Source organism: Pristiophorus japonicus, chromosome 6, assembly GCF_044704955.1.
Source record: "Pristiophorus japonicus isolate sPriJap1 chromosome 6, sPriJap1.hap1, whole genome shotgun sequence".
NCBI classification, from domain to species: domain Eukaryota; kingdom Metazoa; phylum Chordata; class Chondrichthyes; family Pristiophoridae; genus Pristiophorus; species Pristiophorus japonicus.
The window spans coordinates 33347513-33364532 of record NC_091982.1 but is presented as its reverse complement, the minus strand read 5'-3'; the positions used below and the strand labels follow the sequence as shown (position 1 = coordinate 33364532).

The 17020-nt window shown below is 41.5% G+C and overlaps 1 protein-coding gene across 2 annotated transcripts in view; it reads right to left on the bottom strand.

The window, feature by feature from the left end:
• amot (angiomotin) overlaps positions 1–17020 on the bottom strand; it is a 138095-nt gene that overhangs the window by 21258 nt on the left and 99817 nt on the right. For both annotated transcript variants that reach the window (XM_070882741.1, XM_070882742.1), the window contains exons 8-9: positions 12007–12099; positions 4016–4161 (exon numbers count right to left, since the gene is read on the bottom strand). In XM_070882741.1, coding sequence (XP_070738842.1) covers positions 4016–4161; positions 12007–12099 — 239 coding nt within the window. The remainder of the gene's footprint in view (positions 1–4015; positions 4162–12006; positions 12100–17020) is intronic.

The window sequence follows — 17020 nt, the reverse complement described above, 5'->3', positions numbered from 1 at the left end:
TGGCCTACTCCTGCACCTATTTTCTATGATGAGAATGTGAAACTCACTACCACTGGTAGTGGTTGAAGCAAATAGTTTAGATGCATTTAAGGCAATTAAGGGTTTGCTCTTGCCCAAAATGCATACGGCTACCTGATAGAAATATTATCAAAGGCTCTCCTGAAAGTGAGAGTTTTTAAATACTTTTGGACCTGTTCAAATCTGGCCATACTTTCTGATCTCTGTTCGGCAAGTAACCTGCTCCTGAGCCTCTCCTGATATCACTCTAATTAGCTGCATGGATTGTGTGTGACAGGTATTACCAAGAGGAGGAAAGGAATTATTACTTTAAAAAAAAGGATCTTCTCAATGAATATTGTAAAAACAAAATTACTTCAAATAATACATGATGGTTCTGACCATGAAGTTAATAAATTTTTGCTCCATATATCAAAGTATGGTACCCCAGAACTTAACTGCCTTTTGAAAAAATCCTATGCGAGACAACAGCAGCAAAAAAAATATGAAAAGGTTAGCTTTAGTAAAATTAAATTCTATTAAAAAAGTTACACAAAACTTTCTTCCTAATTGCATTCACTGAAAAAATTCAGTTTCTTTTGGGGATAAGTTTCCTCTGTGTTTAGTCATTTAATATCCCTTCCTGCATCTCTATAGCTCTTCCTGCCCCCATATAGAAGGAAAAGTGCATAAGCCTGTTCCCCGGTGGTTGTGGATGCTTTCTGTAACCATGCACTTAGAGGCAACAGATATTGTCTATAGGCTTGACATTTCTCTATGTTTATCTTCAGCCCTTCCATACCAACAGCTAGATCATCTGTTAACCTCCACCTGGCACAGCTCACAACAGAGATCTACTTGAATATGCATTCATCCATGTTCTGTGGCATGACACACAAGCATGAGGAATAGGCAGTTTGTGTACATTCCAAATGTGTTTCCATATACCTCTTTCCAGCAAGTTCAAAGTGGTATACTCTCTTGGATCAGTTTTGAATGGGTGGTGAACTGCAAGTGCCCAAAGACCTCAGCTTAGCTCATTTGGTAGCACTCTCACTTGAGTCACAAGGTTGTTGCTTCAAGCTCCATTCTAGGAATTGAGCACATAATCAAGGCTAACACTCTAGTGTGGTACTGCTACATTTTCAGAGGCGCCATCCATCACATGAGATGTTAAACAGAAACCATGGCATTTATATTAACCTCGCCCACCCCCACCCACCCCCCCAAAAAAAACAACAGGCTAGTTGGGGGAGGAGTGCGGCGGGGGGGGTGGGGGGTTGAAATAAACCTTAAAAGTCAGCGAGTGCGGTTTTATGGTACGGTTTTGCAATGCATGCATGTGCTCCATCTTGGAGAGGTGAGATACTTCTTATCATATTTAAATCAGGTTCCCATAGCACAATTGGGAAACCAGGCAGTGCAAGGGAAGCAAAATCTACCAGCTCAAGATGTTCAGTGCTTTTTTATGGCAATTATAGTGCTCCCCCAGCCCCTCAAGCAAACCTTCGGCCTAATCTCTTCCGAATGCAGCCTCACCCTCCCCCTCCCCCCGCTGTGATCGGCAACCCTCTTTCCCCCATAACCCCTGATCTCCGGCCTGCCTTGCGATCAACCCACTTCCCCCTCTACCTCCCCATACCCCCCTCCCCCTCCCCAACCTGCCTTGGGTCATCAAGGACCATCCCCCAAGGGTCACATGCTGTGGCCTCCTGCTGTTGGTTTTCCTCACCCGGCAGCCGACCAGCCTGTCAATTTGTCTAGTTGCCGAGTGGGAAACGGAAGGAAAAATTATAATGAGGTCCTGTCATTAAATTCAGCATAACCTCTGCGTCCTCAGCCTTGTTGGGTTTCCCCCACCTTCTATCCCACAATATCGGGACCCATGTTTCATGGCACTACTTGATGAGCAGGGAACTCTATTAATGTCCCAGCCAGTAGCCTTCCTCAAGCAATACCACCAACAGCTTAACTGGCAATTTATTTTATTGCTGTGTGTAAAATGGACGCCAGGATTGTCTGCATAACAGTAACTAAAAAGCCGGACATTTCTATGAGACGTGGTAAGGAACTTCATGAATGCAAGTCTTACTTTATTATGAGTACAGTGTATAATTAGGACAGAACAGAGGGATGAAAATATTTAGTAAATACCGTACTGAAAAAAAGGAAGTAAAATTGATTTTTGGCCACTGATCTTTCATTAACCTATTTTGCCTCAAAATGTCCAGAGTTTGAATTTTCATAGCATTCTGGATATATTAAAAACATCACAGCATACAAATATTACTTAATTGTAACTGCATTCCCGATGTACTAAAAGTTTTGCTTTTACACCAGTCACTGGATTTCCTCATCAATTACTAAAGTCATAATTCTGGGCATAATTAAGGGATCCAGTTTTAACCCATTTTCTTGGTCTGATAAGTTGTGCTCTGTAGTTAAGAGATGTAATCAGGACAGTAACTCCACGCCTGCGGTGAAGAGCCAAGCCAAATGTATTAAATTACATTCAGGAAGGGCGATACTTCCTTCAGGCTTGGGGAGCGGAGAGAGGAGAGCATCAAAAATGACCACAAACTACCAAGCAGTCAGACACAGGGAATGCAATGAAAGATTTTTTAGGGCAATTTCAATCTCTAAATACAAAGTACCACAAAATCAACAGTTAAATTCTCAAAAAGGATGAACTAAACAAATAGAAAATATTGAAGAAAAATACTATCATGTGGATGTTAAACAAGAGTACGGTAGCATGGTGGTTATGTTACTGGACTAGTAATCCAGAGGCTTGGACTGATCCAGAGACATGAGTTCAAATTCCACCACGGCAGCTGAGGAATTTAAATGCAGTTAATTAAATAAATCTGGAATAAAAAGTTAGTATCAGTAATGTTAACTACCGGATTGCTGTAAAAATCCACTAATGTCCTTTAGGGAAGGAAATTTGCTGTCCTTACTTGGTCTGGCCTATATGTGACTCCAGACCCACAGCAATCTTAACTGCCCTCTGAGGTTCAAGAAGGCGGCTCAGCACTACCTTCTCGAGGGCAATTAGGGATGGGCAATAAATGCTGGCCTTACCAGCTATGACATCCCATGGACACATTTTTTTTTTTTAAAGTGAAACATAATGGATACTGTGCCATATTTTCCCTCTCCCCAACTTTCTAACAAGTCCTGCGGACAGTTGAACTGCTCTACTAGTGCCACTAAAAGGCATCAATAGCTGTCTAGGGCTAACCCTCCAATTATTGAGCCCTAACTTTCCCAGGTAATGCAACCAGTAGGGGAAGGACATTTTATATATACAATAAAAGGTTGTACGTATGTGGAAGCCGATGTGATCTTGCGTGCACAAAACAGCCACTTCTGCATGTGTGCATATGAAACAGATAAACTTGCACATCCATGCAGGGATTTTTAAATGCAATCATTTAAAAGCTGACATTTATTGTCCCATTTTCATTTCTAAAAATTACTGGACAGCCACTTCAGAAACTGGACTGCCGAGTTCATAACTGGATGGATAATCACCCAATCCTAAAATTCACTTATTTCTCAAAATTTTCTCCACTCCTGAAAGCATTGAATCAGATATGATAAGAGGTTCTGTGGTGCTGGCAGCTCACTGTACCTCGCCTACATGGCCATTCTGCCTTTGTGACCATAATGTGGCTGGCAGGCTAAGCAACCAGCTGAACCAGATCTTGTCCTCACCCATCATTCACACATTTTCTGGTAGGGACACTGGATACAGTTCAGGAGTGCGAACGCTGCCTGATTTTTCCTCCTCAGTTCAGGGATACTGAGGACAGTCACTAAATTTAGAGATTAAATCTGAGATCCTCCTAGTCTGAGTGGCTCAGTGACATACCACACAGCATATTTACGCACATTGTGAAAGCCCAGATTCGGCAGAAATAAACTAAAAAGGTGTTGTAGTTATATGCGTTTAATTGCAACTGTTTGTTTTTTAAATGAACACATTATAAGAGCATCCTATCCCTCTTCCTACCTCCTCCTCCAACTTGACCACTTTGCCCTGTGTGTTATTCAAGGCTTGATCACGGATTTCAATGTGTCTTCTCTGATCCTCATTGGTAGACCGGAGAGCAGACAGCTCCATTTCCAGCTTCTCCTTTTCTCTTAAATTTTCTTTATCTGGAAAGGTGACGGGGTCAGGAAAAAGGAAAAAGGAAAAAAAACACATTCATTACAGGACAAAACTAGAAACTGTTTTGATTTAGAATATAGGAAAGAAGATGCACACTATACAGAGTGAAATCTATAACAGAAAACTATCCTGCTCCATTAACGGATTTCAGTGAGAATATAGGCCAAACTCCAGCACTGTCCTCGTGTCATCCCATTAAAGAGAGGGTGAAGTGGGAGGGGGTTTAGGGGGCGGGGGGGAGGGAGGATTTCAGATCATAGAATTCAAATTCCTGGTTATCTGCTTTTCTGGGTGATTTGCGCAGTAAGATTACTGAACCTTAAATACACTTAAAAAATGTAACTCAGCAAGTGGCTTGGTGGAGGCGCACAATGCAGCCTCAAACTATTGCACATGTTGGATTGTGGCCACTGTTTTCTACCCATCCCCCACTCAATTACTGGCAACTGTATTTAAAGTAATAAATAAAAGCTTTAATGTAGGAGCAGTTTTGCTTGGGCTTCTTGATGCCATGCTCAAATCAAATTCAGTCTTCATGCTGGGTTACTCCCACTTCTCCTCTGACATTTAGTCCTCGCGCATGAGAGTGTGTGGATCAAGGCTGTGTAGAAGTTTGGAAGCATCATCTTTACAAACCTCTATTCTATTCTAACCAGATAATAATGCTGCTCATTTTAGAGGGTGTAGAGGAGATTTACCAGGGATGAGGAATTTCAGCTATGTGGAGAGACTAAAAAAGCTGGGATTGTTCTCCTCAGAGCAGGGAAGGTTAAGGGGAGATTTAATAGATGTGTTTAAAAGTATGAAGAGTTTTGATAGAGTAAATAAGGAGGAACTGTTTCCACTGGCAGGAGGGCCGGTAACCAGGGGACACAAATTTAAGGTGATTGGCAAAAGAACCAGACAAGAGATTGAGAAGAATGTTTTTTTTACATAACGAGTTGTTATGATCTGGAATGCACGGCCTTAAAAGGTTTGATGTGTTCGCATGGTTGCCATACTCATTTAAAGTGCTGTACTAATGATCAGTGATTCCTCCATCTCTAACACAAGCTTGTCCTGCTCCCTGTGTTTTTTTTTAATTGGTTCATGGGATGCAGGCATAGCTGTCAAAGTCCATCCCTAATTGCCCTTGAGAAGTGTGAGCATTTAGACTATAATAAGTATGCAATGCACAAATTTGCAGTGTGCATGAACAGGAGGGCCACACAAACATGCACAGATTATACAGTATCAGAAACACTGATATTACTGAACAGTCTTCAAATCCGTCCACAGTTCCACCATCTTATCGAAGCAATCTTCTCCAGTGAATGTCCCAGCCCACATCTTTTATTCCTGATTCTTTATTACTGCTTGTCCTAGCTTGGAAGCCAATCCTTCATTTATTATACAACTCTTAAACTTTATCCCAAAATCATTTCACCTTGTTCACTCTCTTCCTTCCTTCAAAAGCCACTTATAAATCTGTCCAACTCTGTTGTCAGCCCACCCACCATCTATCCAGTGTCCATCTGCCTTCCCAGAAAGGGAGTCAAGAGTTATGGGGAGCGGGCAGGGAAGTGGAGCAGAGCCCAAGATCAGATCAGCCATGATCTTATTAAATGTCGGAGCAGGCTCGAGGGGCCAAATGGCCAACTCCTGCTCCTATTCCTTATGCTCTTAAAGTCTTCCAGGTGAGGGTTGTTACATTAATGCAAGTTGTTGTTCATTAGTAGTAGTGCATTTCCCAAACCCCAAGCCTGGGCAGATTTATTACATGAATTCATTACAGGCTATCAATTTAGATTTTATGAAACATTTCACTTGTCTAGCTGGTTTTCAAATGCCACTTTGCACATATCCTGGAGCTTTATTCCTTGATCTGGCACTGACAGAATTCAAGCAGTGTACACACACTAATTTTGGATTCACCAGGAAATAGCCAGACTTTAAAAAAAAGTTGCTCATGGGATGTAGGCATTGCTGGCAAGGCCCACCCCTAATTGCCCTTGAGAAGGTGGTGGTGAGCCACTTTTTTGAACAGCTGCAATTCCTGTGATGAAAGTACTCCCACAGTGCTGTTATGGAGGGAGTTTCAGGATTTTGACCCAGTGACGATGAAGGAACGGCGATATACTTCTAAGTCAGGATGATGTGTAACTTGGAGCGGAACACAGAAACATAGAAAATAGGAGCAGTAGTAGGCCATTCGGCCCTTCGAGTCTGCACCGCCATTCAATATGATCATGGCTGATGCTCTATATTCCTACTTTTTCCCCATACCCCTTGATGCCATTTGTTTCTAGAAATCTATCTATTTCCCTCTTAAATATATTCAGTGACTTGGCCTCCACAGCCTTCTGTGGTAGAGAATTGCACAGGTTCACCAACCTTTGAGTGAAGAAATTTCTCCTCATCTCGGTCCTAAATTTCCTACCCTGTATCCTGAGACTGTGACCCCTTGTTCTAGACTTCCCAGCCAGGGGAAACATCCTCTCTGCATCCAGTCTATCCAACCCAGTCAGAATTTTATACATTTCAATGAGATCCCCTCTCATTCTTCTAAACTCTAGCGAATACAGACTAGTTGACCCAATCTCTCCTCATACGACAATCCTGCCATCCAAGAATCAGTCTGGTGAACCTTTGCTGCACTCCCTCTATGGCAAGTATATCCTTTCTTAGGTAAGGAGACCAAAACTGCACACAATACTCCAGGTGCGGTCTCACCAAGGCTCTGTATAACTATAGTAAGACATCCTTGCTTTTGTACTCAAATCCTCTTGCAATGAAGGCCAACATATCATTTGTCTTCCTAACTGCTTGCACCTGCATGTTTGCTTTCAATGACTGGTGTACAAGGACACCCAGGTCCCTCTGTACATCGACACTTCCCAACGTGCAGGTGTTGGTGTTCCCATGCACCTGCTGCCCTTGGCCTTCTAGGTGGTAGAGATCGCAGATTTGAGGTGCTGCCGAAGAAGCCTTGGCGACTTGTTGTAGTGCATCTTGTAGATGGTACACACTGCAGCCACAGTGCGCTGGTGGTGGAGGGAGTGAATGTTTAAGGTGGTAGATGGGGTGCCAATCAAATGGGCTGCTTTGTCCTGAATGGTGTCGAGCATCTTGAGTGTTGTTGGAGCTGCACCCATCCAGGCAAGTGGAAAGTATTCCATCACACTCCTGACTTGTGCCTTGTAGATGGTGGAAGTTTTGGGGAGTCAAGAGGCGAGACACTCACTGCAGAATACTCAGCCTCTGACCTGCTCTTGTTGCCACAGTTTCTGGTCAATGGTGACCCCCAGGATGCTGGTGTTGGGGGATTCAGCGATGGTAATGCCATTGAAGATCATGGGGCGGTGATTAGACTCTCACTTGTTGCAGATAGTCATTGCTTGACACTTGTGTGGCGGGAATGTTACTTGCTACATATCAGCTCAAGCCTGAATGTCATCCAGGTCTTACTGCATGTGGGCATGGACTACTCCATTATCTGAGGAGTTGCGAATGGAACTGAACACTGTAGTCATCAGCATATATCTCCACTGCTGCCCTTATGATGGAGGGAAGGTCATTGATGAAGCAGCTGAAGATGGTTGGGCCTAGGACACTGTCCTGAGGAACTCCTGCAGTGATGTCCTGGGGATGTGATGATTGACCTCCAACCACCACAACCACCTTCCTTTGTGCTAGTTATGACTCCAGCCAGTGGAGAGTTTTCCCCCTGATTCCTATTGACTTCAGTTTTACTAGGTTTTAATGTTGCAGATCATCTTTTTTTCAGTGCCTCCTACCTACTGCACATTAAAACTATTTGTATAAATGTGCTTTAGTTTGTCAGTTGTATGTGTTTTGGATCAATTTTTGTGCCACCACCAGCTGTCAATATGGAGACCCCTAGTGGAATTGTCTAGGTCATTGATGCACTATGATGTTCACACTGAGATAGTAATACAATTGAAATATTTTGACTGCATATTTATTAAGTAATCTGCAGTTGACTACTGGAAATTATGTATTATAACCCAATGACTCAGTAGAAAACTAACGTCACGGCAAAAATCCAGGAACTCCATTCTGTGATGAGAGAGATAGTCTCAATCAGAGTCGAAAGACATAAGTTACAATTTTCCTCAATGTCCTTAGTCTAAAAAGGGTGAAAAAATACATTGGATAGATTCCTGCTCGACATTGCTATCCAGGAAATCCACCTTGCTGGTGCATGTGTGAACACTGGATGAGGGTAGGATCCAGCTCAATTGTGATGTTACACACAAGTGAATAGCCAGCTGACACCACTGCTCTGGCTCATACATGAAGAATGGCCAGTTGGATGAGATACTGAAGGGCCGCGGATGCCTGTGGAACTGTACACATACATGAAGAATGGCCAGTTGGATGAGATACTGAAGGGCCGCGGATGCCTGTGGAACTGTACACATACATGAAGAATGGCCAGTTGGATGAGATACTGAAGGGCCGCGGATGCCTGTGGAACTGTACACTCTCCAAGAGAGATAAAGAGAGACAATGGGTGGCAAAAAACTTGATACAGATTAACCGAACATCTGATAATATCTCTGATTATTAGATGAACTGTGATATAAAATAATTCACAAGGTACAGCGTGGATAAAGCACTACAGATTTGAAAGAACTGCAAGAATGAATCCGAGGCCTTCCCGGCTCAGTACCGTACCATTTACCCATTGAAAAATCGGGGATAACTAAAAAAGTTCCAATACATACTGGGTCATAGAATGTACAGCAATCAGCTGTAGGTTACTGACTAAATGTTCAGCCTATTTGATTTCAGCATTCCAGAATACGAATTGCTTATTACACTTATAAGCAATGCTGTGCAACAATTACAAGAGCATGTGTGTTCTTTTAATCTTGATGTTTTACTGGGTGCAGCTCAATAGCTGAAGCGGAAGGAGTGCTTGCTACCCATTCTGCAGGTGGAGAGTCTAGTTTCAATTGGCAGTCACAATTTAACTCAATTGGCAAGCTTGGTCAAGTTCGACATGGACTGAACATTGCAGAAAGGTAAGTTGTCCCGTCACAAGCAGATAAGAGGTTCCAGATTGGAAGAAGCCCAGGAAGAAGAGGGGAAAGATCACTCATCACCATGCCTGATTCATGCATCCTAAGGGAAAGTTCATGGAACATCACTGACAGCATCTTTGATGGATACATCATTGGGGAAAAATTGAGAAAAGAAGAAATTATTTTTATATAATTAATAAAACTTGAAACCAACACTGCAGCAAACAAAAGCCAAAGGAAATGGGACTGACTTTTATCAGGTAAACAGCTCAGCCATGGTCATGTTAACAAAAAGACTGACCACCCAAAAGAAACAATGTGGATGATAGGCATGCAAATCAAGGGTTTTGTTTTCTTTGAACAAGAAGTATTTCTTTTTATAAACAGCTACAAAAATTATGATCATCATGTAAAACTGTGAAAACTACACTTTGAAAATAGTTCAAGAAAGGGCCTTTGTTGGGAATTCTGTGGGAAACTTACTGATTCGCTGCTTGGTATGCATGGGGTAATTTCTAAGCTTGTGGGCCAAAAGGAAATCCAAGCAATCCTCATCTGTCAGGGAAGTGCCTGGTCTCAATCTCAACAGGCAAGAGCTCAAGGTAGGACCTAGACACTTACATTAGAATGTCAACCCATCACTTATTGAAACAATCACCATCAATAGAGCAGGAATTTCCAATTCAATATGCAAGATTCAATCCCGGTTGTACGGTTAGCTGCAAAGATGGCTATTTTTTTCCTTTTGTCATCATTTGTTTCTTGAAACTTAATAAAAAATCACATCTGCTTTCTGCCAAAGAACAAAAAAAAAGAGGGGGAAAAACACATTCACACATTCAAACATTCCCTGGCCTTCAATTATTCTGACAACTGCTGCCTCCCTACTTGGCTGCCTGTATTATACTAAATTGTGTACTTGAATAGCTTCCCTTGTATAAAGCAAAGCTTGGGACACCATTTTTAGCAAAGAGACAGGGTGCCTGTTGCACATCAAAGCTCATTGCACATTCCAGAGACACTGCTCTTGGAAATAAAGTGCAGAACATTTGGGGAATCAAAGATTAAACTTGCCAGCCACGTTGGTGTGGGAATGCCTTGAAGTTCTAACAGTATTCGTATATGGAAATTCAGAGCTGCACTTGGAGACTATGATTCAGAGACTTGCACATTTAACACAGATAAGCCTCGGGCTGATTATAGCAATGTATTATAAAGCAATCAGTTTTTAACCATTTCTTCCCAAAATGCCATGAAAATATTTTTTAAGGAGGTGAGACTCTGATTAAAGAGGTTGGATGGATTGAATTAAGCCGTAATGGATGCCAGTGAGTTGTAATTGAAGAAAATATGTTCCATTAAAGAATGAAGCAGATATCCTTAAACACAATCTCGTACATGATGCCAAATTTATTAGTGATTTAATTATGATTATTAAAATAAAAATTACACATTTAAAAATGTTGTCACCTCTTGGTGACAACAGGATTGGGTCCATGAGTAGTTGTCAGGAACTCATTTGGTAGAATATGTTTGAAGAATTGTTGTCACTAGACTTATTTAATGTAAAAAAAAGTTATATTATTTACCTGCAGGAATAGTAAACTTGATCCAATACAACTTTACATTGTGCTAACATGTGTTAACATTGTGTGATAAACTCTTTATATGATAATTGAATTCATGACCTCAAACTATTCTCACCACTACCAGTGACCGTATTTCAACAACTCAGAATGCTCTGACACAATCCAAAGTGGAAGGATACAATTTGTAGTTGCACTGGTAGAAAGTTAACAGACCAAGTGGACATAACACTAAAATTTCACACACTCTTATTATGCTTTAGTGAAATCCTAGTGATGACCAACAAAACAGGAAATATTAATTGTAGAGTTGCTGGGGTATTATTACAATTAAACATTTAAAATATTGTCTGTTTTTATTAGCTTCCTCAGAAATTATGGCAGTCACCTGAGATGGGGACTGTGCTACATGATCAGTAGACAACACATTTGCCATTTCTCTCTTGCCATTTTAGTACAATAGGGGAATATGAAATGAAGTAGCACCATCACCAACTGCCAATGGCACGATAAATAATTTTTCAGCATAATAGACATTAATACAAAGACACACAGCAAAACGGAGCGGGCACAGATGCAACTTCAAACTGAGCCATGTTGAGTGGTGTACTGCCTCCCAGAAAACAAGATAGAAAAATCAAAGAGTCACACTTGGGCAGTCTTTGGCATCTTCTGGTGGCTGGTTATATCAGACCATAGCAGCAGTCCAGAAGAAAGCCTTACACCCATCTTCACAGCTCCAGGCATGAGCACAGTCAGATAAACAGGGGATAAAAATACAAAAAGTAAAAGGGACAACTTACCTAAATATCTTCCATAAAAAATAAAGTTAATAATTTCAATGAAAGCTAAGGTATATGTAAAGTTGCACTTTAGAAGATAGTAAATATTGCATCGCATTCCACTTCGTGCAACATTGGTAGCCGGCATGTCAGTGGCTGAGGAAAGGTTTTTGTAGCGTTTTGTTTCGCAAACTGATGCCCCTTTAAGTGGGGTCAAAGGTAATCATAGTAACGGCTACAAAAGCCTTTACTGTATGTACTCAGCTTTGCAATGACAACATCCAACTTAAAACTTCAAAGGCCAGTGACAGAGTCAGAATAGAATCCTTTCAGAGGCTAAGTGATTGTGGATTAGTTCCCAGGCTTTCACACTAGCCTTGGTTATTGAATTAACTAACAGTTTCTCGGAGTTCAAACAAGAAAAGCCCACTTACTCTGCCCAATGAGCTGAGCGATAGTTTTTCGGTTGTCTTCAGAACCTTCGCACTCTTTTACAGCAAGCTGTTTGTTAGCAGTCTCTAGTCGATCTACAATTCACAGAACACAAGACAATGAAACAACAAAACCTTGAGGGGAAGTGAACGTTAAGAACTGAACAATAGAATTCTGAAAGTGTCATTTTACATCGTATGAATATTGCAAAACTACTCAGAGTGGTTCTGAAAAATCAGCTTCAAGTCTGCTATATATACTAGCCCATTTATACCACAAAGCAGTTTCTACATAAGCTTGTGTAGATTCTTTTTAATTTATGACTTGGTGTCTGTACCTACACAGTGTAGGGAAAGGCCCATGCAAACCAGCAATTTTTAGTTTGCTTTAACAGGCCTATGGAAATAGGGACGAACACTCAACCCATAGTCACTTCAACCTCCGGTGGCAAGCCTGTTTTGTGTTTGTTGCCACTGGGTTAAACCAACCTTTGGGTTGGGTTGGGAATAGACTTGTTCAAGTAGCTACGTTGCCACTGGCGTAGCTTTGGTGTGGACTCACCAGTACAATGAAATGCATAGTTTGCATACTAAACTGACATGAAATAGAAACATACAGGTTCCTCCCTTCATTCTTCTGGTGATAACCATTGTTACTAATTCACCAACCATGGAAACGTTCATTCACTATTTACCCTCTCAAACTTTTTCAACATCTATATTAAGGGCAAGCAATGAGACTTTATTGCCTCATTAAACTGATATTAGGGTTATTATTTCTTTCTTGGCCAAACTTTTCCTCCTTTTCCCTCTCCAAAGTGCAACCTACTTTGAGCAAAATAACTGAGGTGAATACATTGTAATCTACTGTTCAATTTCCAGTACCAATCTGTACTCCGCAGGGTGAACACCAGCAGCATGTTGCTGCTTTTTATTGTGAATACATCTATATTGCCAGCTTGTCCCAGAAACTAGCGTCAACATCAATACTAAAGTAAAAATATAAATAAAGTGGCACTACTGCGGCTAGGAGCGACATCCACCAAAAGCAGTGATTTCGGCCAGCAACTCTAGCAGACGCACATCTCTGATTAAAGGGACTAAAGGTGGACAAGTCCCCTGGACTTGATGGCTTGCATCCTAGGGTCTTAAAAGAAGTGGCTGCAGAGATAGTGGATACATTGGTTGTAATCTACCAAAATTCCTTGGATTCTGGGGAGGTCCCAGCGGATTGAAAACCGCAAATGTAATGCCCCTATTTAAAAAAGGGGGCAGACAGAAAGCAGGAAACTATCGACCAGTTAGCCCAACATCTGTCTTTGGGAAAATGCTAGAGTCCATTATTAAGGAAGCAGAAGCAGGACATTTGGAAAAGCATAATTTTGTCAAGCAGAGTCAGCATGGTTTTATGAAAGGGAAATCATGTTTGCTGGAGTTCTTTGAGGATGTAACAAGCAGGGTGGATAAGGGGGAATCAGTGGATGAGGTGTATTTGGATTTCCAGAAAGCATTCAATGATGTGCCACATAAAAGGTTACTGCACAAGATAAAAGTTCATGGGGTTGGGAGTAATATATTAGCATGTATAGAGGATTGACTAATTAACAGAAAGTAGATAGTCAGGATAAATGGGTCATTTTCCAGTTGGCAAACAGTAACAGTGGGGTGCCACAGGGATCTGTGCTGGGGCCTCAACTTTTTACAATCTGTATCAATGATTTGGATGAAGGGACCGAGTGTAATGTCACGAAGTTTGCTGATGATACAAAAATGGGTGGGAAAGCAAGTTATGAGTAGGATACAAAAAATCTGCAAAGGGATATAGTCAGGCTAAGTGAGTGGGCGAAAATTTGGCAGATGGAGTATAATGTGGGAAAGTTTGAGGTTATCCACATTGGCAGAAAAAATAAAAACAATTATTTAAATGGAGAAAAATTACAAAATGCTGCAGTAGAGAGGGACCTGGGGGTCCTTGTGCATGAAACACAAATAGTTAGTATGCAGGTACAGCAAGTAATCAGGAAGGCAAATGGAATGTTGGCCTTTATTGCAAGGGGGATGGAGTATAAAAGCAGAGAAGTCCTGCTACAACTGTAAAGGGTATTGGTGAAGACATACCTAGAGTACTGCGTACAGTTTTGGTCTCCTTATTTAAGGAAGGATATACTTGCATTGGAAGCAGTTCAGAGAAAGTTCACTCGGTTGATTCCTGAGATGAACGGGTTGACTTATGAAGAAAGATTGAGCAGGTTGGGCCTGTACTCATTGGAATTCAGAAGAATGAGAGGTGATCTTATTGAGACATATAAGATAATGATGGGGCTTGACAGGGTGGATGCAGAGAGGATGTTTCCACTCATAGGGGAATCTAGAACTAGGGGCATAGTTTTAGATTAAGGAGTTGCCCATTTAAAATTGAGGTGAGGAGGATTTTTTTCTTCTCAGAGGGTGTAAATCTGTGGAATTCTCTGCCCCAGAGAGCTGTGGAGGCTGGGTCATTGAATATATTTAAGACAGAGATAGACAGATTTTTGAGCGATAAGGGAGTAAAAGGTTATGGGGAGTGGGCAGGAGTAAAAGGTTATGGAGCTGAGCCCATGATAAGATCAGCCATGATCTTATTGAATGGCAGAGAAGGCTCGAAGGGTCAAATAGCCTATTCCTGCTCCTATTTCTCATGTTCTTATGATGACATAAATGCAAGAGTTTGCTGTCAGAGGCAGACATATTTTATGGCAGCCAGCAGGTGGGACCGGCTGCAATTCTTCTGTTCAACCCAGCAGGGCATTACCATTGTGGGCCATTGCGAGAAGTAGCTTTAAAAACAAATGCTCATGCACAAGCTTTTGCATGACGTGCAGTTGTTTAAATGTAAACCCACCAAGATAAACAAATAGTTTCTACAGCAACGGGAGCTACAGCCATAATCACAAAACCATTTTTTGTGGTATACATCAATGATCTAGACTTGAATATAGGGGTTATGATTAAGAAGTTTGCAGATGACGCCAAAATTGGCTGTGTAGTTGATAATGAAGAAGAAAGCTGCAGACTGCAGGAAGATATCAATCAATTGGTCAGGTGGGCAGAACAGTGGCAAATGGAATTCAATCTGGAGAAGTGTGAGGTAATGCATTTTGGGTGAGCTAACAAGGAAAGGGAATACACATTAAATGGTAGGATACTGAGAAGTGTAGCAGAACAAAGGGACCTTGGAGTGCATGTCCACAGATCCCTGAAAGTAGCAGGCCAGGTAGATAAGGTGGTTAAGAAGACATACGGAATGCTTGCCTTTATTAGCCAAGGCATAGAATACAAGAGCAGGGGGGTTATGCTTGAACTGTATAAAACACATATTGGGCCACAGCTGCGTGCAGTTCTGGTCACCGCATTACAGGAAGGACGTGATTGCACTGGAGAAGGTACAGATGAGATTTACAAGGATGTTGCCAGGAGTGGAGAGTCTTAGCTATGGGGACAGATTGGATACGCTGGGTTTGTTTTCACTGGAACAGAGGAGACTGAGAGGAGACCTCATTGAGGTATATAAAATTATGAGGGGCCTAGATATAATGACCAGAAAGGGCCTATTTCCCTTAGCAGAGGGATCAACAACCAGGGGGCATAAATTGAAAGTATTTGGCAGAAGGTTTAGAGGGGATTTGAGGGGAGATTTCTTCATGCAGAGGGTTGTGGAACTCACTGTCTGAAAGGGTGGTAGAGGCAGAAACCCTCACCACATTTAAAAAGTATTTGGATGTGCACTTAAAAAGCCGTAATCTACAGGACTACGGACGTAGAGCTGGAAAGTGGGATTAGGCTGGATAGCCTCTTGTTGGCCAACATGAACACAATGGGCCGAAATGTCCTCCTTCCGTGCTGTAAACTCCTATGATTCTATGACTTCCAAAGTTGTTTTCCAATATAAATGCAGCATTAGAGCAGCAGGCCCTCCATTGTGGGAGAGATGAAACATATCAAGTCAATGGCTGCCAATTCAAATGCCAGCCAACCTTGAACACTCAAATTACTACTGAAATAAGGCAAGCAAAAATTCAATGGAGAATTTCAAATTGCATATTAATGGATACCTGGAAGCGAGTTACAAGCTGCAATGTAACAAAGAGATTCAGGTGACATATATAATAAATACCTATGTGTAACTCATATGCCTGCAGTATAATCCAATGCTTCAGGTGCAATCAAACTGAAAATGTAAAGCATTCCTGGGTTTTAAAGATCTTAAAACTAAATGATGTTGCAGCCTTATAACCTGTCCAATGGTGCCCATTTTGAATAGCTGCTGTATAAATAATTGTACAATTAAACATTTTTTTACAGTCCTTTCACACAAGTACCCTGTTTTCAGCAACTTTCTTGTGTCCCACCACCATGCAGCAAATAACGCTCATGGAAGAATATTATATTTATTATATTATAATATTATATTATATTATAATAAGAATACACCTTACTTAAGGAAGGATATACTAGCTTTGGAGGGGGTACAGAGACGATTCACTAGGCTGATTCCGGAGATGAGGGGGTTACCTTATGATGATAGATTGAGTAGACTGGGTCTTTACTCGTTGGAGTTCAGAAGGATGAGGGGTGATCTTATAGAAACATTTAAAATAATGAAAGGGATAGACAAGATAGAGGCAGAGAGGTTGTTTCCACTGGTCGGGGAGACTAGAACTAGGGGGCACAGCCTCAAAATACAGGGGAGCCAATTTAAAACTGAGTTGAGAAGGAATTTCTTCTCCCAGAGGGTTGTGAATCTGTGGAATTCTCTGCCCAAGGAAGCAGTTGAGGCTAGCTCATTGAATGTATTCAAGTCACGGATAGATCGATTTTTAACCAATAAGGGAATTAAGGGTTACGGGGAGCGGGCGGGTAAGTGGAGCTGAGTCCATGGCCAGATCAGCCATGATCTTGTTGAATGGCGGAGCAGGCTCGAGGGGCTAGATGGCCTACTCCTGTTCCTAATTCTTATGTTCTTATGTTCTTATATTCT